The sequence below is a fragment of the Electrophorus electricus genome, chromosome 1, assembly GCF_041902795.1.
Source record: "Electrophorus electricus isolate QZ-2024a chromosome 1, ASM4190279v1, whole genome shotgun sequence".
In the NCBI taxonomy this organism is placed as follows: Eukaryota; Metazoa; Chordata; class Actinopteri; order Gymnotiformes; family Gymnotidae; genus Electrophorus; species Electrophorus electricus.
This window is the reverse complement of record NC_137497.1, coordinates 43,771,550-43,793,552: the sequence shown is the minus strand read 5'-3', so window position 1 is coordinate 43,793,552 and position 22,003 is coordinate 43,771,550. Positions and strand designations below refer to the sequence as shown.

The following is a 22,003-nucleotide window of genomic DNA, read 5'->3' as shown; positions in this document are numbered from 1 at the left end:
GAATCTCAGAGACAGCTGACCACAGTGACTGGAATTTAGTAAGTTTGCTTCGCAGAGAACAAGAGCACACTAGAACGGCTAACACACTGTTAACTGAGACAAGCACCTTGATAAGAAGGCGCCGCCCTGCTGGAATGAGAGCTGTCTCACTAGAACTAGAGCTCACTACAGCTCACTGTCTCACTACCCCGTGGACTAGAGCTCACTGTCTCACTAGAACTAGAGCTCACTACAGCTCACTGTCTCACTACCCCGTGGACTAGAGCTCACTGTCTCACTAGAACTAGAGCTCACTACAGCTCACTGTCTCACTACCCCGTGGACTAGAGCTCACTGTCTCACTAGAACTAGAGCTCACTACAGCTCACTGTCTCACTACCCTGTGGACTAGAGCTCACTGTCTCACTAGAACTAGAGCTCACTACAGCTCACTGTCTCACTACCCCGTGGACTAGAGCTCACTGTCTCACTAGAACTAGAGCTCACTACAGCTCACTGTCTCACTACCCCGTGGACTAGAGCTCACTGTCTCACTAGAACTAGAGCTCACTGTCTCACTACCCCATGGACTAGAGCTCACTGTCTCACTAGAACTAGAGCTCACTACAGCTCACTGTCTCACTACCCCGTGGACTAGAGCTCACTGTCTCATTAGAACTAGAGCTCACTACAGCTCACTGTCTCACTACCCCGTGGACTAGAGCTCACTGTCTCACTAGAACTAGAGCTCACTACAGCTCACTGTCTCACTACCCCGTGGACTAGAGCTCACTGTCTCACTAGAACTAGAGCTCACTACAGCTCACTGTCTCACTACCCCGTGGACTAGAGCTCACTGTCTCATTAGAACTAGAGCTCACTACAGCTCACTGTCTCACTACCCTGTGGACTAGAGCTCACTGTCTCACTAGAACTAGCGCTCACTACAGCTCACTGTCTCACTACCCCTCTGCCTGAGAGGACGTGTGTACTGTCTTCTTGCACACTGCCTGGGCCAGTACACTAGGGGCGATCCAGTCAGCAGGAGGGAACTGGCAACCAACACTTTGGAGATAATTGGGCAAAAACTCAGTCCAAACGAGGTGAATTTGATTTTCAAACTAGTGGTCTTTTTTCTGCATGCATTAGATACGAAATTGCACAAAATTTAGCACAAGGAGAGAAAAAAAAAACACAGCCTTTTAAAAATATGGTAATGGGCGTATGTTTAAAAAATTCCAGGGTTTGTTTTCCGACCTTGATTTTATGTACAGTTAAAGAAGAAGAAAATTGTGTATGCTATTTTCAGATTCTGTGTCGTGGAAAAGTCTAATTGGCGTGAAGAAAATGGAAGCTAGTTTTCTTCCAATGAGATTGGAGTCTGGGGGCATCTGAAACTGTTCCCGCCACGTGTACAGGATGGCAGCATAAACTGTCATCACATTATTAGTTCAGCGCCGAGCAGGAGAGCAGCGGGGAAGAGCGCGGCTCCTTCCGCGGGGGCACGCGTAAACGTGCTTCGGGAGTCTTGCAGGATCACTGCATATTTTCACAGTTCTTCATTTAAGTTCAGAAAGCAAGGAGGTTGGAGGTGTTGGCTCGGAACAGGAGGTGTAAATTTGTTCACGCTCCCTCTCCTCCCGGGTGAGAATGGAGAGGTTCGAGGCGTGGCGCGGCACCAGCCCGGGGTGTAAATGAAGCCACCGCAGCCCGTGTTTAGGTCTCGCCGGCGGGTGAAATCTGCCACATCCAGGAGGAAGAGAAGAATACGTTTCCCCCATCATTAATGGGAATCTCTCCCCTTGAGTCGTATGGCACAGGTGATGCGCCAAGTCCTCGCCCGGCCTGAACGCGGGCGGAGTGTTGACTAGTTCAGCCCTCTCTCTCTCTCTCTCTCTCTCTCTCTCTCTCTCTCTCTCTCTCGTCTTCCCTTCAGGGCTCTGTCGTTTTACATGTCTACAGTGCAGTCATCGCCTCCTCCAACCTGCCCTGCCTTTTTAGTTGTTTGTCCTGTTGCAAATATAAGCACCTGTTTTGTTTTGTTCCCTTTCTTCGTTAATGGCCGTTTGCTCTTGTGTTGTTCTTTCATCAGAAGCATAAAGAGCGAGACCGACATAAACCCAAGCACAAGAAGTCTCTGGAGCTCTCTCCCTCCCTCGTTCCTTCCTTAATGGTCACCTCAGAGAAGGTCAGCCTCCTTTTGTACAGATTATTTGTTTATGGCATGTAATGCATTAAGATAAATTGGGTTTTGTTGTTGTTGTTGTTGTTTTTAAAACAACAAATTGTTCAAAATGCGCACCCGCATTCATTTAAAAAAAAAACAAAAACAACAAAAAAAAACATCAGATGCAATCGGGCCCTTTAATTCCAAGTACAAAGTAGCACAGAGACACTAGGAGCCCTGACAGCTTCTGCAGGCGTTGTTCTCCTGAGCTGAGAGGCGGTTCCTCTGGAACCCTGCCAGCTCATCTGTGCTTGCATTGGGGAGAAGGTGAAGTCTCCGTGCATCTGTCCTCTGCCTGTCCCAGAGCTACAACAGCAGCGGCAGCAGCGGAGGGGGAAGCGTCTCCTCCGTCTCCTCATCCCAGAAGCGCATGGATGACAGTGGAGGACGCTTCACCAACGCCAACTTCCAGGAGGTGCCGTCCCACTCCACCACCACCGGCTCCAAAGATGGAGGCTCTTCCGATGGCAAGTGCTCGGAGGGGAAGAGCAAGAAGTCTGGGGGGCATGGCTCGGGCTCGGGGTCGGGCTCCCGGGGCCGCAAGGCCAATCCGGCCAAGCCCCACGGACCCGTCGTCACCATGGCCACGTCCTCCACTGCCCCGTCCTCCACCAGCCCCTTTCAGCAGGGTAAGAGCTTGGGCAGTTGAGGGTGTGGCTGAATTGTGTGGCAGTGGGCCATTGGGCTTGTGTGTTTATTCGCGCCAAATTGAAATGTAGAAACAGTGAGTCATGCCTGTATGATGATGGCTCGTGTCTGACAGTTGAGTAAGTGTGTTGTGACATGGCTGGATGGAGTCCAGAATAGCAGCGAGCAGTGTGTGTGTGTGTGTGTGTGTGTGTGTGTGTGTGTGTGTGTGTGTGTGTGTGTGTGAGTCTGAGATAAGACTGTCGTCTGGCTGACTGCCGCCGCTGCTGTAATCTGGAGTAAGAAGTTTCTGAGTGCTGTGTGTGTGCGTCTGTGTGGGGACACACTGGAGCATGTTCTCATCCTCTCTGCTATCTGCATGTGATGAGGACATATGGAAATGTCTGGAAACTTCAGACTAATCGTAAATATTTTGAAGTGTAGATACTCTGGAGTTGTGTGCGTGCGCGCGCTTGGAGTGTTGGAGATCGTTCAGCGAACTTATTTTACTACAGCATTAAACAAAAGATCATGAAAATAAACAACATAACACTAATTTGGAGGGTTTTTTAAACTTTAAATGTATTTTATGAAAAAAAAACAAAAACAAATCGCTTAATAAGAAATGTACCCTAACTCCAAATCTCTCTCTGGCCTGTCTTGGCCTGTCTCCAGGCTCCACTTGAGATCTTCAGCACATGGTCCAGTCAAAACCGGATATTATTGTGGATTAATACCAGATACATTTGTATACATCCATTTATGAAGCCTTAGAATTCCAACACTCGTATTCTGCCCTTATCGGATGCCTTTTCCTTCTTAGCTGGTCGAGCGCCGTGTTTCCAGAAGAATGGAGTTTTGTTTCTATAGCGATAGTTTGGTTTATTTTAACATCATGTTGGATGATTGAGCGTTATGCTTTTTTGAATGTTGCAGGCTCATGTAATGTGTTTCTCAGTAAATTCCTCTTGATAAAAATCAAAGTAAATTTTTCATTAAAATCAAAATACACCAGATTTTCTCAATTTTGAATCCTCAAATGAAAAAAAAAAGAAGCTAATTTAAAGACGCCTTATTCTATTATTAGGATGACAAGTCTAAAGGAAAAAAGGGCTTTTTTTAAAACCAGGTATGTTGAGTATGTTTGATATTGCATACCAAAGGAGTCCAAACATGTCATCCAACTCCAAGGCTGGCTGTCAGTGGACACATAGTATTCACAAATGCCTTCTCAGGCGATCTATGAATCAGATCCTTTAAAGAAAAGTTTTACTACAATCTTTTGTGAACTCTCTGAAGGCTGTAGTTTGTGCGGGGGACATCTGTCGCCTTGTCTCTTGCGTTTGTAGTCTTGGGTTTGAGAAGGTCTTTTAGGATGTCAAAACTGAGAAAAGGTTCAGTTAAGATGGAAATAACGTTACGTGTGGGGAAGGGGGCATGAGATCAGCTCAGGGCATGTTGGCATGGTGCCATAGCTGGAGGAGGGAGAGGGTAGACTGCGTGAGAAGGTGGGCGGGGTCTGTCTAAATACCCTCACCTGAGAGGACAGGCCGTGTGAGGAGGGCGGGGCCTGTCTAAATACCCTCACCTGAGAGGACAGGCCGTGTGAGGAGGGCGGGGCCTGTCTAAATACCCTCACCTGAGAGGACAGGCCGTGTGAGGAGGGCGAGGTCTGACCGAGTGCCCACCCCTGGGTCTGTCTGTCTGCCCTTCTGAGGGGCCACTGTGGTGCCCGATTGTGAAAGCAACTTATAGTGAGTTCAGCTGTCCAGAAGCTGGTGGTTACTGTGTGTGAGAAGTGAGGAAGTGAGTGAGTGTCTGCTGTCACCTGTCTCACGCCCTCTCTTACCTGAGGCTGTGTTTAATATGCTGCTGCACCATCCTAGTGCTTGGTCATTTACTGTGGAAAGCAATCTCTCTCTCTCTCTCTCTCCTCTCTTTCCTGCCCACCCTTTATCTCTGGTTGGTTGATTTTGTTCTCTCTCCCTCCTTAGGTCTTCTGATGGGCAGTGGGAGCAGCAAGACAGCTTCAAGCACGTCGGTGGTCCCGCCCACATCCGACTTCCTCAGCTTTTCTGACTCAAGCCTGAGGGGCGGGGACTCTTACGCTCCGCCCTCTTTCGGCCGCTGTGTCCTAAAGGGAGGCCCAGAGGGCGGAGCCTCAGAGGGCATGGTGGCCCTGAACACCTTTGGCTCGCTGATGTCACTCCCGCAAAGCTCCGCCTCCGGTTCTGGCTCCGGCAAGCATTACGAGAGTCCTCACCAGAGCGGTGAGGTGGGTGGGCTGGCCTCAGCCAGCTACAAACGGCCCCAGCCATCTTCATCTTCCTCATCTTCCTCCGCCGGTGAGGATGGCGTCAAGAAGAAGAAGCGCGGGAACTGGCGGAACCGCTATGGTCCGTGCTTCACCACCCAGGAGAGCAAGACCCCAGAGGGGGCCGAGCTTGCCGCCGCCTTGCCTTCCTCTACCTCGCCCTCACCGTCCTCTTCCTCCGCGGTGGGCCGGCCCAGTGCCGTCACCGCTAGCAGCGGCGGCACTGGGGGCTTGTCATGCGTAGGGGGTGTGGCTGGCATTGGGGGAGTGGCAAGTATAGGGGGCGTGGCTGTTCAGAAATCTCCCTCTCTGATCAGGAATGGGAGCTTGCAGAGTCTCACTGTTAGCTCTCCGCCCACTGGTGCAGGTAGGGGAAGAGTGACAATTACAAGCATGTTTTTGATAACCTCTTAGATGTTGCAGGTAAAAAGATGTCGTCAAATTCCGTCTTCCACTGTCTCCGTCACTCAGTGTTATAAACAACTGGTGTGGAGAATGAGAGAGACTGCATGCTGAGACTGTCATACACACTTACTCTCACGCCCGTACACGTTCACACACGCACACTAGTTTGTGCACTAATATTTACATATTGATGTCTCGAAGCTCGAAGTTTTCTTAGAAATAGCCCACACTAGTGACACGATTTACCAAATGCTTACAAGCCTGAAACAAACTACTATAAAAAAACAAAAACCAAACACAGTAAAATTTATTCCTGTCCTGTGAAAATGGTTGTAGAATTTAGGCTTGAAACCTTAAATATCTTGTATGTCTGCTAATGTTACACACACTCGTAACTGGAGTAATAATTGGCATTGTTGCTGCTTATAGAATTATTTATAGAAACCGAGCCCAGTTGTTATGGATGTGTGTGGTGTGCTGGCAGAGTGTGTTCCCGTAAGCGTGCGCGTCTACTCTGTGTGGAGCACGGAGAACGCCTCTCCACTCACCTGCACCTGAGTGGTGCTGGGCACAGGTCAGCCCAGTCACCATAGAGATGCACATTAGCCCCCGCGACCCGGAGAGGCCCGCTGAGTCCAGCAGCCCGGCACAGGCAATTAGTCTAAGTGGTGTTTGTTCTTCCCTGTCAGCCTGTGGACCCCAGAAGTTCACACAGCTGTATAAGGCGGGGTTTAGAGATGCCCCACCCCTTCCTGACCTTCCCCTCCACGCCGCTGTGGTACGGGGTAACTACGCGTGCTTCACCTGGGGTGTGGGGTAACTACACATATGCTGTTCACTGCCTGCAGTTACTGACGAGCATAGAACACGTTGGTCTCTCTCTCTCTCTCTCTCTCTCTCTCTCACACACGCGCGCACTAATGTTCACCATACGTAGAAGTCATCAGTATCACCACAGACACGTTTGCCACCCTGCCGCCTACCCATCCCACGTCCAGCGCGCACACGCTCACTCACTGACACTTTTAAGAGTCTTATCTTTCCTTTGCTGTTGCTTGGCAACCGGGCTAATGTTTCCTAGGTCCCTTTAGATGTGAACGTGAAAGCCCCATTGCTGAGAGGACCCTGCCCCGCCTCCTGCCCCCCCTGTCCTGCCCCCTCACCTGTTGCTGGTCTTGGGGGGGCTGTAAATGTTTAGCCAGGGTTAATGTAGACCTGTGGTTGTCAGCCCTCCCATCTCCCAGTTTGCCAACCAGCCCTGGCAGTGCTGAGTATTTCCGTTTGCTTTTGTTGTGTGTTTGTGTGTTGTTGTTTTTTTATCAGGGAGAGAAGTAGGGGGCCATTATTAAAAGCAAACATTCATCTTGCCAGGGCTGAGTCACTGCTGTCGAGACCTGAGTCCTTGCACTGGGTAGTGCGGCTTTGTGTCGGATTCTTTAATTTGCCGGTGAAGCAGTGGCTGACTGATGTGAGGAGCAGATTACCAGATGAGATGGTGTCTGTAATCTTCATTTTGCCTCCCTACCCCCCCAATCCACTGCTTGGGAGAACAAGGCAGTGTATCTCCGTAGAAACACTCTCTTAGGTGCGGAAAGAGCACAGTTACTGGAGTAATTACTGGGAACAGCTTGGCTTGCTCAGTCATTATGCCGAATGACTCGTAACGATGACGCGGCAGGACTGTGTTTAGGCCAGTAGTGTACGTGCCGTATGGGGAACCAGAACCAGCTCAATGCACTGTTCAGAGCACAACTACTGCATTGTAAACAGCACTTACGAGACATGAAGGCTTCCGTGTGTCTGTGTGCGTGTGTCTGTGTACATGCACGTACCCCTTATCAGACTGAGCCTGGTGGTTAACCTCTCTCTGAACCTTCATAGCGTTACTGCAGTGGGAGGAGGGAGATGCCAGTTAATCCAATTAGAGCGTCGCCGCTCCTCTCCTGATTAGAGCGTCCCCTCACCCCTCCTGATTTGATAACGGGTTTGTAGGGTCTCCAGAGCTGACTGACTGGCTCCTTCGATGGCCAGCAGATAGCCGTGTCCTTGTTTTGTTGGCAACCATGTCTCTTGTAAACTCTAAATGAACATACTTTTATTTGACCTTTGAAGAAATTTTAGTTATTAACCTGATTATTTAAAGATTAATTTAATTGTTAATGCATTAAGTAAATTACAGGTATTATCAGTTTTATTAAGGGTGATTTTATTAAAGTAGTGCGGTGATGAATGGCTGTTCATTTGTGTCTAATGTGAACTGGGTAAACCAAATTTGATCTCAGATTCTTGCAGATGTGAGCTTTGCCCTTACATAACCGTATTACGATTCGCATGATGAACGACGCAGTGCCATTATGCTCCATCATGACATTATGATTGGAGTGAAGAATTCCTTTCTATGGGATGTTTGTAGACAGAGGGTGGTGCCGGACCGGCTTCACGCGGTCCTCCTCTGACTCACAATGCAGCCTTGTTCGTAAAGTCCGTGTTCACAGCTGTGAGCTGCTCTTTCTTCTCTGAGGCAGTGGGGCCTCCCTCGCACTTCTCCAGGGGTCAGCCTGGGCCATCAGCGAGACTTATTTGAGATTTGGGGTTGGGAAGAGGGGAGTAAAACAACACCAACAACAAACAGTGTGTATGTGTGATGGGCAAATAGTTCCCTGCCGGTCCTCCGCCGAGAGAGGCCACAGTGACTCGTACCAATCAGAGAGCTGTTTCCTGGGTCAGTGGCAGGCCTAGTTGTGTGTGTGTGTGTGTGTGTGTGTGTGTGTGTGTAGGTAGTCGCCGTTATTTAGAGCAGCACACATACTTCCCTGTATGACAGTATATGTTCTCCCTGAGAGAGAGAGAGAGAGAGAGAGAGAGAGAGAGCACAGGGGGAAAGAAAGAGGGAGAGTGCAGAGGGGAGAAAGCAAGCACAGAGCGGGCAGGCAGGGAGGGAGAGAGAGAGAGCACAGGGAGAGAGGAAGAACACACTTCATGGGGGTGGGCACAGCAAATCTTAAATTGTGATGTTGAGTGTTCAGAGCTGCTGTTGAAACAAAGTCTCTGATGTTAATTACATAGAGTCACTAAGGCGTCTACTTATTCAGTAAATTCTGCTGTGTGTGTGTGTTGCAGCCACGTGTCCCAGCAGCAGTGACGTAGCCGGTCCTCTGCCCAGTGCTGTCCTGGGCGGCAGCCTGGGCGTGGCCAGCTCTGAGCTGGCCAATCAGCAGTCTACGGTCACTTCCATGCCCAGCCTCTCGTCCCTCCCACCTCCCGCCCCCTTCAGCAGCTCCTCCGCACACGTGAGTATTTCTCCACAGACACAAACCGATATTGCGCAGATTTACACAATACAATCGAATCTGCGAACACGAAGCAGATGGATGGAAAAAGCCTCCAACCACGAGATAAACGAGGTCACTGAAGGAGCCTGAAATTCAATCAGTTAAAAAGCAATTGGTGTTGGCCTGAGGCTCAGTGGAACGGTGACCTGGAAGGTGGTGTGTGCACGTGTGTGTGTGGGGGGTGGGGGGTAACAGTCTTGCGGTAACGCTGGAGTTATTTGGAGTGTGCTGTGCCAGCCTCTCACGTTACTAAGACGTCTCACTGCTGTGGGGAAACCCCATGACCTGTCTGCTGTTCTGGTCATTTGTGATCTCTAGATTTAACACTTTGTCTTTTTTTGTAATATTTTTCCAGCCTATTAGCTTTTTGTGAGATTATGTAAAGTTCTTTTCGGAATTTTGCCATTAGATTAACTTTTTGTCACTGATTGATTGTGTTTGCCTATGAAACCACTAAAAATGTTCAGAAACATCTAGTCCATGTCACTTTCACAAGAGGTTTTTATTTCAAATCTCTAAATTACTATCCAGGATCTTTATTAAATGGTATATTGTGTTCTTGAACCGCTAAACTACTTGGACGGGGTTTTTCTTCCAACTGGGTCAGGTGGTACTGAGTGCTGAACCCACCCTGCCTACTTAAGTACACCGTTCTATTATCCAATAGTGTCCAATTACACAAAATTACACTTATCATTGAGTCAGTGCACATTTCAGGAATTTGTGCAGCTTTCGCTAAGATAATAACAGTAGGAGCCTCCTAATGGCTGAAGTACTAATTATCTTTTACAGAGCTCTGACGTGACCGTCCCCTCGATCAACTGAGCTGTTAATTAATTTCAGTGTTTTTTTTCCCTTTCTCTTTAATTTAAATGCGTTTTGTCCTCTAATGTCTTGGCAGCGTCGTGTCTGTTGATGTAGCTTGTGTTGCTTGGAGTCTCAGTTTTCAGGGCACACAGACGGCGTTGAGTAATTGGGGGTGTTTATAGAAAGTCCTTCGGTCAGGGGGTGAGTGGCAGCATGAATTTGAACGTGTTTGCTTTAGGCTGATGTGGAAAGCGAGATGTAGTTCGCACAGCGTGGAGAGGCGGGGTTAATGTGGCTGAGCTAGGCCACTGAGGCTCGTGAGATTTAGGGGTGCGGAGTCAATGGAAACCACAACACATTCCCTGGCTGGGAGACCAGAGCAGTCTGTAGGGAGACACTACACAAGCTTATAAACACTTTTTGGCCCTGCACTGGTGTGATGGGATTCCCTGTTCACACCTTTTGGATTTTTCCAGTACAGCACTTGGGAATTAGGCAGGCGTGCCGGCACTAATCGCTGTTCTTAGTTTAGTTCAGCCTGCACAAGTGGTCGGAGAGCTGCCCAATACAATAGGAGTTTGATACTTGGTGGTCTATTCATTTGTACCTAATCACGTCCCCCCCATCCCACAGGCAGAGCTGCTTCGTTTCAGTTCTTCGTGTGTGTGTGTGTGTGTGTGTGTGTGCGGCTGCGGCTGCTTCGTTTCAGTTCTTCGTGTGGTGTGTGTGCGGCTGCTTCGGTACTGTTCTTCGTGTGTCTGTGGCTGCCACATTTGCCATCAAAGACCACTTTTACTCTTTTATGAAACCTGCTCCTCGTAGAGGTGTAAACGGCCCTCGCTGTGCCCCGCGTGGTGTTCCCCTGGCTAGGAAGCCTCACTCCATCCAGCCTGGTGCGCAGCGCAGCGGCGCAGCTGCGTTTGGGGCCTGCTCCCCTTCTCCTCCTTTTCTTCTGCCTGTGCTCACATCCCCAGTATCTTTGTCCTGATCTGCCACACCGTGACAGAGGGCTGTCTCCTGGCAACGGGCGCTTTGTGTGCACCAGCCTGCGTGGGTGAAGGGAGGGCTGGTCCCTGTGGGGCCCACGAGAATCGGCTCCTCCCCTCACACCCGTTAGTGTTTACCTCTGCGCAGCCTGCCTGGGTGTACGTAGGCGCTGAGGCCCTGTTGCTGCTCTTCTGTACCTGTACGAATGCGTTTATTCGTTTAGAGTCCCTTATATATTTATTTTCTGGTCGTTTTAAAATCTCAGGCAGGTTGTGTGTACCTAAAGTTGTCCCCAGCTCCAGCGAGTGTTTCTGTGGGGTTGTTTTTTTTTCCCCCTTATTCATGACTTTCTTTGGTTTTGTTCTCTCCACTATCTGCTGTGCTGTTTTAAGAACTTTGCAGTCACAGGCCAGATCATCTAGTGCGTTTGTGAGGTCCCAGAGCGCCCGGTCATAGGTGGTGTCCGGACCGCTTTACTTTTGTGTATGCTCAATACCTGTAATGCTTGGAGCCGTTTAAGGTGATCTGTAACTTCATTGAGTGCGGTTGTGACCCTCGATCCTCAGCTGACCCCGCCCCCTACCGCTGGCCCCTCCTCCTTTGTGGAGCAGAGACCGCACCTCCTTAGAGATGGGGCACACTGGAGAGGAGAGGGTTCTCTCTCCCTGTCTCTAGCTTTTTGTTTTCTCTCTCTCTCTCTCTCTCTCTCTCTCTCTCTCTCTCTCTCTGAGGTTTAGTTGTATGGGTGTTTTTCTGTCATTTAACACAGGAAGGATGTTGATGGATTATTGAACTGTGGTTCTCAGAAACCATTTAAAGCTTAAATGAGTTTGAGTAAAAAGATGAGACATAATGAGGTATTTGTATGCGTGTACACACACACACTCCATTATTCTCCTGCCGTATCATAGCTGCTCCGCAGAGACACTGATGTCACTGTGTACCTGAGGAAAATGCATGACATGGGAGTGGTGAGGCGAGGGTGTGCGCGCGCGTGTTTGTGCGCACGTGCGCACATGCATGTAAAAAAAATAAATAACAGCAAGAGAGCGAGACAGAAATTTATGGGTCAGGTTTTCTTTTTTTTTTTTTTTTGCTTTTGCAAATGTTTTGAATATCTTCCCTTAGGCAGAGTGGTGCTGGCAGGTGGCCGGGTGGAGGGTTAAAGGTCAGCTAGTGTGCAGTTTAGGTTACGGGTCACAGAGTGAGCACAATGGGGAAAGAATTCACAAACCTCAATCTACTTGTGCTCCAAAAAAATAAACAACAACAAAAACCCTACGTCAAGCTGATCTTTTGCGGGTTGTGTTTCCTTCCCTTGGAGAGTGTTGTACATACTCCAGGGTGCTTCTGGTCATGCTTTAATTCCGTCTTGAGCATGGGCAGTTTAATGTGCATGAATTGCTTGTAATTCATCTGTGATTTGCACAAAACTGTCCATTATATAAAGTCTTAAACAATGACACATCTTAAAGTGTTGAATTGTCCAAATCCATTCCTAATCTCACTGGCATTTTCTCCACGCCTTTGGCCCAAGGCCCGGATTGAGTAGAGGGAGGTGTGTGCGCGCGCGCATGTGTTTGAGGGCATAGAGGGAGGTGTGTGTGTGTGTGTGTGTGTCATGGGGGTGGGAGGTGGAGTTGTTAGTTAGAAGTCGCCATGGTGATGATGGGAAGGAGAGCAGCTCCGTGAACCCCCTGACGTACGCGGAGTTACTTTTCACCAGATTTCACCTTGGTTTCTAAAGCTTTTTAAAAGTCAGTTTCATCAGATTCCAACTATGTCAGGCTGGAGTGTCTACATGTATCCATGGATATGCAGTCTGATGGTCTTTTGGGTTTTCTGCTCTGCTGGTGTGGCCCGTGTCATCCCTCCCACAGGTCTTTTCCCAGCTCTAGCTAGGAAAGGCTTTCATTTAATTAAATAATGATGTTTATAATGCTTATAATGTTAAATAATGTGGACATGGACTTTGTGATCTGCTCTGTCAACCATCTGAGCCTGCACAAGGATACAGCTTTCACGACTTGAAACTGGCCTTCCCACTGCCCCCCGTACACACGCACGCACACACACACACACACACACACACACCTTTTTCCCTTCAGTTTGATTGAAGTGTAACATCTTCCCTTCTCAGGCACAGACGAATTCATTACCAGGGTCCTTCAACATGGCTCAGTCTCACATGTTTGGCAACCGGCTGAACCCAAACTCTGCCATGGCAACACTCATAGCTCAGTCGGAGAACTCTCCAGCAGGTGAGAGCTCACCACCACACACACACACACACACACACACATACACACACACACACTCTCTCCTCTCTCTCTCTCTCTCTCTCTCACACTCACTCTCTCACACACTCTCTCACACACACACACTCTCTCTCTCTCTCTCACATTCTCTCTCTCTCTCTCACACACACACACACACACACACACACACACACACACACACACACACACACACACGCACGCAGGTTGAATGTAGCACCTCCTCTGCTCTCATCTCCTCTGACCTGCGCGTTTTCTCCGCTCTCCTGTGTCGGAGGAACGCAGGGTCAGCGAACAGCCCACGATAGATGAGCAGAGAGTCTGCATACCTGTTAAATGAAGCGTGTTGACGCTCAAACCTTTCATTAATCTGGCCAGCAACTGTGTTGAAGGCCCAGTGGGGCTAACTCAGGCTGAGGAGGAGGTGGTCAGTGATGGGCTCAGACCAAGAGCTGAGGGAGGGCAGGGGTAGCTAGAGGAGTGAGTGGGAGGGGAGAGAGAGAGCGACGAAAGGAGCACGGCGTGGCCTTTGAGGAATAATGCATCAGTCATGCCCTCCTTCTCAAAGGGAGGTCATGGGGTCATTTAACTAACAATAGAAGAAAGAGGACTCCTTAAGGACATCAGGCCCCAGTTTCATGGTCCCAGTGTCTTTGTGCATTCCTTGGCTCTCTGACCTACGGCTCGGCTCGGCACGGACACCGGTGCACCCGCAACCGTGCGCTGAGATATTGGCGTGGCCCGCTCCCGTTGCGTGTGAGGGCTTCATAATGCCAGTCTTCTTCTGCTTCCTGTTTCCTGTGAGTTTGTACCATGTGAGGGTTCTTTTGTTAATTGTGTTGTGGGGTTTGGGGGTGGGGGGGAGGGGGGGATTTCCTCGTGATCCCGGCCACGGCGTCCTGCAGAGCTCCGGGCCGGAATGTACGGATCCTACCAGAGCAGGAAGAGGGAGTACTCTGGGGTCAACCTGCAGGAGGGGCCACTGGGCTGGGAAGGGTTAAACTGCAGGAGAAGGACGAGGGAAGCGGGCGGAGGCGGTGGTGGAGGGGAAGGAACAGGATTGGCTGGTGGGGACCAGAGGGGCGGGGAGATGGGTGGGGGGCCTGCCTGGCTTAGGTGCATATGTGATTCATTACTTTCACTGCAGAAAATGAAAAGCAGGGTCTGGCATGGAGCCTGCAGGCAAAGGAACAGGCAGGGGTGAGGGGAAGGGAGGGAGAGAGAGAGAGAGAGAGAGAGAGAAGGGCCAGGGTGGGGGTCGCGAGGTGGGGGGGCAGTCAGTGTGCAGGCTGAGGTGCCAGAGACAACACTGCAGCTCCAAGATGGATCTCCTCCGAGGGAGCTGTGATGGCGACGCGGGACGCCCGTCTGCCTGCACTCCGCACCGGCCCGGAGTCTCCTTATCGACCGCCCTCTGTTTACCTTCCAGATCCGGAGCTGGGGGACGGAGCGCTTGGCTTCCCCAGAAGAGGAACCCCGCCGAAGGCGAACCTTTCCCCTCGGTGAGTCCTGTTTACGTTCTGCAGCTCCCACCCTTCAGACGGTGGGCACATGCCTCCGCCCCCCACACCAAGTACTCCCAAACCCACCCCTGCCCCTCACACTCTGTCTGTCCGACCAGCGGGTTTCTCCACCACCACTGTGAAGCGCCGTTGTGGCGTTTCTGGGTGACGGAGGTGTCTCTTGCAATTTGATGGAGTGGTGGGGTGGAGTGGTGGTTTTCTGTTTAACTCCTCAAAAACTGGAAGGAATCTTTGAGGAATGTGGCTGTGCGATCACAGGAAGTTTGTAGGGATTTATACTGAAGAAGATTTGACACAAAAGCAGTTTATTGAAAGTATACGTTGTAGGTGGCCTGGTTATTCTTGTATTTATTTTGACAGTGTAATATGGGTTTGTCGTTTTCTGCTTAATCAGATGGGGAGTTTTAGTGCTTGAAGGTCTTGAAGTTTTAGGCCAGTTATAACCCCTCTGTGAAGTTTTGGGCCAGTTATAACCCGTGTGTGACGTTTTCAGTCGGTCGTGTTTTGAAGTACATGTGAGTGAGAGATGCATTTCACGGTCAGCTCTTTTCTGTCAGCTGCGGGCTTGTTGGTTAATCTACAATGTTCCTACTTTGTGTGGAGAAAAATACTGTGGGTGAAAAAAGGGAAGCGTGTGTGTGCACGTGTGGGGTCTGTAAGTGTGTGTGTACGTGTGTGTGTGTGTGGCTGTGTCCCATCCAGGGAAGCAGGAATGGTAGGAATCTGTGTGTATCCTGGGAAAACGCCTCTGCCCCTTCCTGAAACCTCTGGATGCCAGCCTGCTCAGGCTCGCTGGAGATTTATGGGTGTGTGGCAGGATGCCAGGTCGGGTGTAATCCCCCCCCGCTGGGCTCACATGCACGTGGAAAGCCTTGGTAAACAGCCCCGCACTGGATGTGTTCGCAGCGGCGGGGACGCGCTGTCTGTCCGAGTGAGGGCGTGTGCAGATTTACGGCTGGGGAGGTGGCTGGGAGGGTCTTTCTCAGACCGTGGAGGGGGGGTCAGAACCGGCCCGGGCCGGGCCGCGCTGTCCGATCAGCTCGACAAGACCATCTGTCTGCCAGATCACTGCCTGGCATGTGTCGGACCACGGCTGGAATTTGGTCTTGGCATAAGCCCCAGTCTGATTACAAACCAATCGCCTTGATGCATTTTAATGAATGAAGTGATATATTGTGTGCACAGGGGTTCCTTGGTAACGGTCATTAGCGTGACGTCTGTGTTAAACAGTAGCGGTATGCGGTCGTCACTGTGCTCCGCGGATTAGACGGTGACGCTGTGTGTGACGCGCTCTCTCTCGCTCTCCTAAGCTCCCCACTGGGCGGCCTACACATCCGGTACGAGCCATCCGGGCCCCTGGTGCACGGGTTGGGCTCCAGCGTGGACACGCTGCCCCCGGTGGCCACCAGCATCGACCAGCTGCTGGAGAGACAGTGGAACGAGGGCCAGCAGTTTCTCCTCCAGCAAGGATCGCAGGGTGATGGTGAGCAGACGCACGCGCGCCCGCACACTCGCACACACTCGCGTGCACTCACGCGCTCTGTAAGTACAGCATCGCTTTTGCACTGTTTTTCTGCAATTTTCTTAATGGGTTTGGTGATGTTGGTTTTAATACAGGGCTGCATGTGACTTCTCTCTTTGTTTTTATTAGTTTCCTTCATTCAGAAAATAGAATTGGTTGGTATTTCTGGTGGTGTGATGGTTTACAATTACACCTTTAGCCATAAAAAGGAACACTGGTCTACTTGTCAGTCAAGCCAACCACACACCCATTTGAAGCCTGTAATTAAATCCAGTCTCAGGGCTTCATCTAATTCAAGTGAACAACTTTTCATTGACTAATTAATTAATGGCATTTACTTTTAAGATTAAATTAAGATCTCTTGCTTGTCAGATTTTTTGTTTTCTGTTAATTGCCCCAATGCGGGGAAAAGGGGGGGTTGTGAAAGGTTTTATTCTTGTAGGGAGACTGTAGTAGTGAAAGCAGCAGACTGACTGATCTGAAGCCAGTTGTAGTGCACAGTGCTTGTGTTTATGGGAAACAGCTGTTGGTGGGGGTTGGGGGTTTGATGATCTCATGCAGGGGCTGTGGGTAGAACAGTGCCCTTCACTGCTGTTTGGAGACCAGTTTAGTGGGACCTGTTGTGCGGCCTAACTGAGATACAACAGGTCCCAGATCAGGGCAGTCGATGGGTTCATTTTTGATAGTGCCTTCAAATGGACCTTTTAGCTACAGCGCAGGGACAGCACAGACCTTGCTGTCATGCTCGCTGGAATCTGATTGGTCTAAAGGCAGACTGGTCAAAGTGACTGCCCTCCTGAGGTGCACCTTAAAAAGCCAACATAGGCTTAGAATCCCTTCATTATTGTTCACCTGGTAATAAAAAAAAGTGTTTATTGAGTTAGGGATAGTTTGCCTTCACGTTTAGTTTTGGTGCTGTCGGAACTGTTGATGAAGATTGTGGTGCGGTTGTGAAATCATGACGGATGGTCGAGTTTAGTCTTGGGGGTGTTTTCTGTATGTGGATAGACGGTTCTCATCTCAGCCACCACTTTGGCCTGTTTAAATACGTCACACAGCTGCATCTAGAGAGCTGAATTTTAACGATGCTTTGGGTAATGAATGTTTTTATTATTTGTTAATTTTGGGGGGATTTTGTAAATTGCATTAGCAGGTTAAATGCCATTTGGTTTCAGCTTGTTTAGCATTCTATTGCTTGTGTGTGTGCGCGTTTGTCCTCGTGTGTGTGTGTGTGTGTGTGTGTGTGTGTGTGTGTGTGTGTGTGTGCGTGTGCGTGTGCATGTGTGCGTGCAGTGCTGGCCATGCTGAGGTCCCTGCACCAGCTGCAGGTGGAGAACCGCCGTCTGGAGGAGCAGATCCGCACGCTCACCATGAAGAAGGAACGTCTCCAGCTGCTCAGCGCACAGCTCTCAGTGCCCTTCACCACGGCAACCACCACAGCAACCACTGCCTCCCCGCCCCTCTACCCCAGCAACACTCACGCAGGTTAGCCCCACACACACGCGTGCACACCCCGGCCAGGATGCAGTCTTGGTGCCCTTCACCATGGCAACCACTCCCCCTCTCCCCCTTCTAACACACCATCACTCGAGCAGGTTAGCCCCACCTGAATTGACTTCTGTTTCTCTCTCACACCCGCACGCATGCGCCCAGGCCAGAACCCGTACCTCTTCCACACACAGGCCCACGCCAGGGTGACAACCGCACCCTTACCCACACACGCACGGATCAGTAGTGAAGACCTGAACCCACACTCTGTCTCACAAGCACGTGCGCACGCCAGTGCCTGATCACCCCTCGGCGCGTGCAGGGCCCCTGCTCCCTCACTCAGCCCTGTCTGCTCTCCACTCTCATGTGAAGTTGCCAAATCTCTCTCTCCTCCAGACATGCTGAACAACAAGAACATACAGCTAGGCTGCAGTGTTTTAACCGAGTCCTCTCAACCCTTGCCCACTCAGGTAACTCTCCCTCCTCCTGCTCCGCACATGAGATCTGCTGGGACTGAGCGGCTGTTTAGTTGAGTCACGCGTTATTATGTACAACCTTCTCGTGTTGACGCTAGTGAATGTTTGTCCACGTGTCCAGGCAGTGGCGTAATGTTAAGTCGCACGAGTCTCTGCTGCCTGCCGTGTTGTATGAGCCTCGGCTTTTCACTACTGAATTTGTTTTACAAAGCGTGTGTGGGAATGTGCGTGTAAACGCGTCCCTCCCTCCCTTCAGGATCTCCTGTCTGGTGGCCATAGTAGCGGCAGCAGCACCTCCTCCCTTTCCACTCCTCCCTCGGCGTCCCACAGCCCCTCTCAGAAGCAGCTGAACGGACTGGCCGTGCCCGCGGCCACGCCCGCTCCTGCTGGTGCCTCGCTGCCGGGCATGGGGGTGAGCAGCCTGGCGGGGGCGCTGCAGAGCGGCCACGCGGCCGTGACCGCCCTGAACGGAGTCATCCAGACGTCGCCGGGCCTGCCGCAGAACGCCAGTCCTCTACCCCACCCGGCCGGCAACCCCGTCAGCTCTGTGGCCACCGCCTCTCTACCCATGTCCGGCAGTTTCAGCAACAGGTGTGTAAGCATGCACTCCCGTGTGCTCTCTCCCCCGCTGGGTGTGTGACATCTTGGTTTTTGCTAGGTAGCGTTAACAAGAGCCGTTCGCTGTCGGGAGCCGTCCAGAGGTGTGTGTTCGCGGGTGAGGGATTGCGCTCGGTGCTTTGACACTCGTCTTCTGATAGACTGCATGCTGACCCTACTGCTTCTCTCGCTCTCTTTCGCTCTCGCTCTCGCTCTCTCTCTCTCTCTCTCTCTCTCTCTCTCTCCTCTTCCCTGCTTACCGGTCGGCAGTAATGTGACCACTGCAAAAACCAGGTGAGGAGCATGAAATATGTGGCGCTCAGCGTGTGTGTGCGCAAGCGTGCTTGTTGCCGTGTGTTCTGTTCATCTCTGTCTCCATCCATGATCTGTTTATTTACTAATGACTTGTGCTGCTGTTTTGAAAAGTGCTGAATTGATTTGATTTGGTTTCAGTTCCAGCTTGAAGTGACTGAAGATATGATTTATAGGAACTCGCTCTCTAAGTGCAGAGAATCACAGAGGACTAGTTTCTGGGATTGAAATAAACATTTCAGTAACGTATTTTCCCTGAGCTGTAGGAGCTGGGAGTCATGGTTACGGAAATGCCACAGTGACGTGTGTATAAACAGAAGCACTGTTTATGCTGCAGACTTGTTTGAGAGGTCATGTGATTTTAGAACAATGGCCAATGTTTTTGTTTTTGTTTTTGTTTGCGTTTATGCAGTATTGTGAATTTAGCATCCTGACGTGTGTGTGTGTGTGTGTGTGTGTTTAGTGCGGTGAGACTCACTGAGCAGCAAAGGCAAATGTTCCTCCAGCAGCAACTACAGCAGCTGTTCAACTCCCAACAGTCCACAGCGGTAACACACACACACACACACACTCACAACACACACAATACACACACACGGATACAGCATGTCTGGACATTAATGACGGCACAGAGCTGCTGTTTGGTTATTTTGTCATTATACTCACTGATTGATCTTCACTACCTGCAGTTGTATACATACATGTCCTCAGTGTTTTCTGAGAACACACTCTTCTGTATGTGTGTGTGTGTGTGTGTGTCAGGAGCCACAGCAGGTCCTCCTCTACCAACTAATGCAGCAGCACCACGAGCTCCAGCAGATCTCTGGCTCTCAGCTGCTCCCTGCTACTTCCTCCAACCCCTTCCTGGCTCTGCACACCGAGGGCAGCATCACGCCGCCCGCGGTCAGTACCGCACGGCTGCTCTAGCACTACGCCGGGTCTGTCTGCATTTGGATTGACACTTCCCTCCCTTGCCCTCCTGTCCCGCATGTCCCGCATGTCCCGCGTGTCCCCGTGCGCTCTCATTTTGTGCTCTTTCTCTGTTACCAGTGCTTCCTAACTTCTCTAAACTCTCGATAATTTGGCATCTTAATCACCAGACTGAGGGGACTGTTCCCTAGAGGTGCTGGTCATCAGATGTTTGAGACCGAGCCATCGTGGTTGTCCGGGGTGCGTTGCAGGCCGGCGTGTGACTGTTCGTTTGTTTTGTCCCCGTGCAGAGAATGGGGGAGAAGGGCCTGGCTGTAGCTGGACAGGAAAAAACGTGACCCAGTCTGCGTGCTGGACACCACTGGGAACCTCACCCTCTCAGGGGCCGACCTGACAACCACCCGCCACGCCTCAACACACACAGCCACCCCCACCCTGGCACTCTATCCAGCTAGAGGACTGTCCATCTCGTATATTGCACTGAATTGGAATAAATCTCTTGCTGTAAACGTTAGGGTCACAGGGGGCCACTTAACAGGCCAACACACACGCACACCATCCCACACAGTCGCTGTGCGTGTGTTGAGGGTGACGTTCTTGAATCACTGTGAGAGGAAGGTGGTGTGTGCTGCTGTGGGCTGACTCGTCCTCCGCTCTCGTCCCGAGGCCCGTCACAGGACACGGCCCCGAAAACCACCCTCGGCAGACCAGCTGTTGTGCGCATTTGTAAATGTATTTAAGGAGGAAATAAACGAGAAACTTTAAATGCACAGAGAGTTCAAAGCTTGAAGCCACCAGAAAGCAGCCCACCACAAAGGCCTTGCCCACGCCTCTGACTGCACCTCTGGGGGGCGCTAGAGCTGTCCAGACGGACGTGTCTCACTCTGCTGTACTCGCAAAACCAGCACCTACCTCTCAGAGCCAGGAACACGCTAGCAGGACCTGCACCCAAGTGCCCGCCACGGCCACGCCCACGGCCACACCCTCCAGGCTCTCCAGACAGGCGGCCAGCTCTACCCTTGGGAGCACAGGCTGTTCGCTTTTTCTAAAAGTACGAACCGAGTGTCGATATCGACCAGTGTCACTCAGGCAATCGCATGTCACCAGTTCCACAGGACCCACCCACTTCAAAGCTCATTGGTTAGATACTTGTGCTGCATTGATCTGATTTATTTCTGAAGCAAACTTTATAACACCTCCCCGTATTTTTTCCCCCCCTAACTTATTTGCATATGTTGTGTAATGGGCACAAGATAAAATATATTTTGGAGCCCGAGCGTGTCACAAACATTTTTATACTACTGTACAAAATTTCTCAGTTCCTTTGAATCTCGTTGTAAGGTTTCTGATTAGAGTGTCTCGTACGCGGCCGTAAGAACTTCTCTGGTTCAGGCTCACGGTCGTGTAAATATGGTTTGTTTTGTTTTCGTCACCATGTAAAGCAGCAGATTGCATTGGCGTCTGAATAAGCTGAAGTTTAGTTAGAAATTACCTCCTTTCTCGTGTAAATAGTTGTTTGTTTTCTTTATGGTGTGAAGGATATTAAAACTCATTTGGTGTGTTCATATCTAATTAACAGACAGGAAAAATATTAATTCAAGCTATTAATTTATTTTTATATGTACAGGAACCTTTCTCTCTCGCACTCTTTTTTTTTTTTTTTTTACGTTTTGCACCATTTTATTGTTGTAATTTTATAGTCCTATACCCATATCTAACCCAAACCTTGTACCCATATCTTGTTTTCATGTTTCTGTACAGGAATTATGCAAAAATACCTAAAGTTTGTATTTAAAAAAACAAAACAAAACAATGTCAGTCCCTAAATTCTCCTTCATTCTGCTTATAAAGTCTGAACACAGTTTGTAGCGTTACGATTTTTTTCAGTGATTAAAATCCTTTTACAGTGATCTAGGGTGTCTTCATAAATTCTGTCGATTTATTATTTGCACTGTTGAGTACACAGCAAAATTAGTTTGTTAGTGTTTTGTTATTATTTTTATTAAATTATGTTCATCTACCAGGAGCAAACTCTTTACATTCTTATTTGTAAATTGGCCAGTTAAAAACCTTGCTGGTTATATTCTTAAAGCCCCATGTTTCATCTGAACACTGGTGATTCATTGTGTCTTTGCATTTTGATGGATCGTTTTACCCCACCGAGACGTGATGCGGTAAGAAGCGGAGCCTCGTCTCTATAA

At 50.0% G+C, this 22,003-nt stretch overlaps 1 protein-coding gene across 9 annotated transcripts in view; it reads left to right on the top strand.

Annotated features, from left to right (window-relative positions):
- The window catches only part of mllt10 (MLLT10 histone lysine methyltransferase DOT1L cofactor), a 40,239-nt gene extending 18,527 nt beyond the window's left edge, over positions 1-21,712 (top strand). Inside the window, exons 8-21 of one of the 9 annotated variants that reach the window (XM_027028506.3) lie at positions 2,072-2,167; positions 2,511-2,835; positions 4,828-5,514; positions 8,673-8,842; positions 12,819-12,939; positions 14,384-14,456; positions 15,788-15,960; positions 17,293-17,484; positions 17,884-17,957; positions 18,220-18,554; positions 18,831-18,854; positions 19,336-19,420; positions 19,635-19,775; positions 20,093-21,712. In XM_027028506.3, the coding sequence (XP_026884307.3) occupies positions 2,072-2,167; positions 2,511-2,835; positions 4,828-5,514; positions 8,673-8,842; positions 12,819-12,939; positions 14,384-14,456; positions 15,788-15,960; positions 17,293-17,484; positions 17,884-17,957; positions 18,220-18,554; positions 18,831-18,854; positions 19,336-19,420; positions 19,635-19,775; positions 20,093-20,140 (2,544 nt within the window). In that variant the 3' untranslated portion in view covers positions 20,141-21,712. Of the gene's footprint in view, positions 1-2,071; positions 2,168-2,510; positions 2,836-4,827; positions 5,515-8,672; positions 8,843-12,818; positions 12,940-14,383; positions 14,457-15,787; positions 15,961-17,292; positions 17,485-17,883; positions 18,016-18,219; positions 18,555-18,830; positions 18,855-19,335; positions 19,421-19,634; positions 19,811-20,092 lie in introns of those variants that run through there. The other 8 variants (XM_035525851.2, XM_081721340.1, XM_035525852.2 and 5 more) reach the window with 8 other exon arrangements.
- The last annotated feature ends 291 nt before the right edge of the window (positions 21,713-22,003 follow it).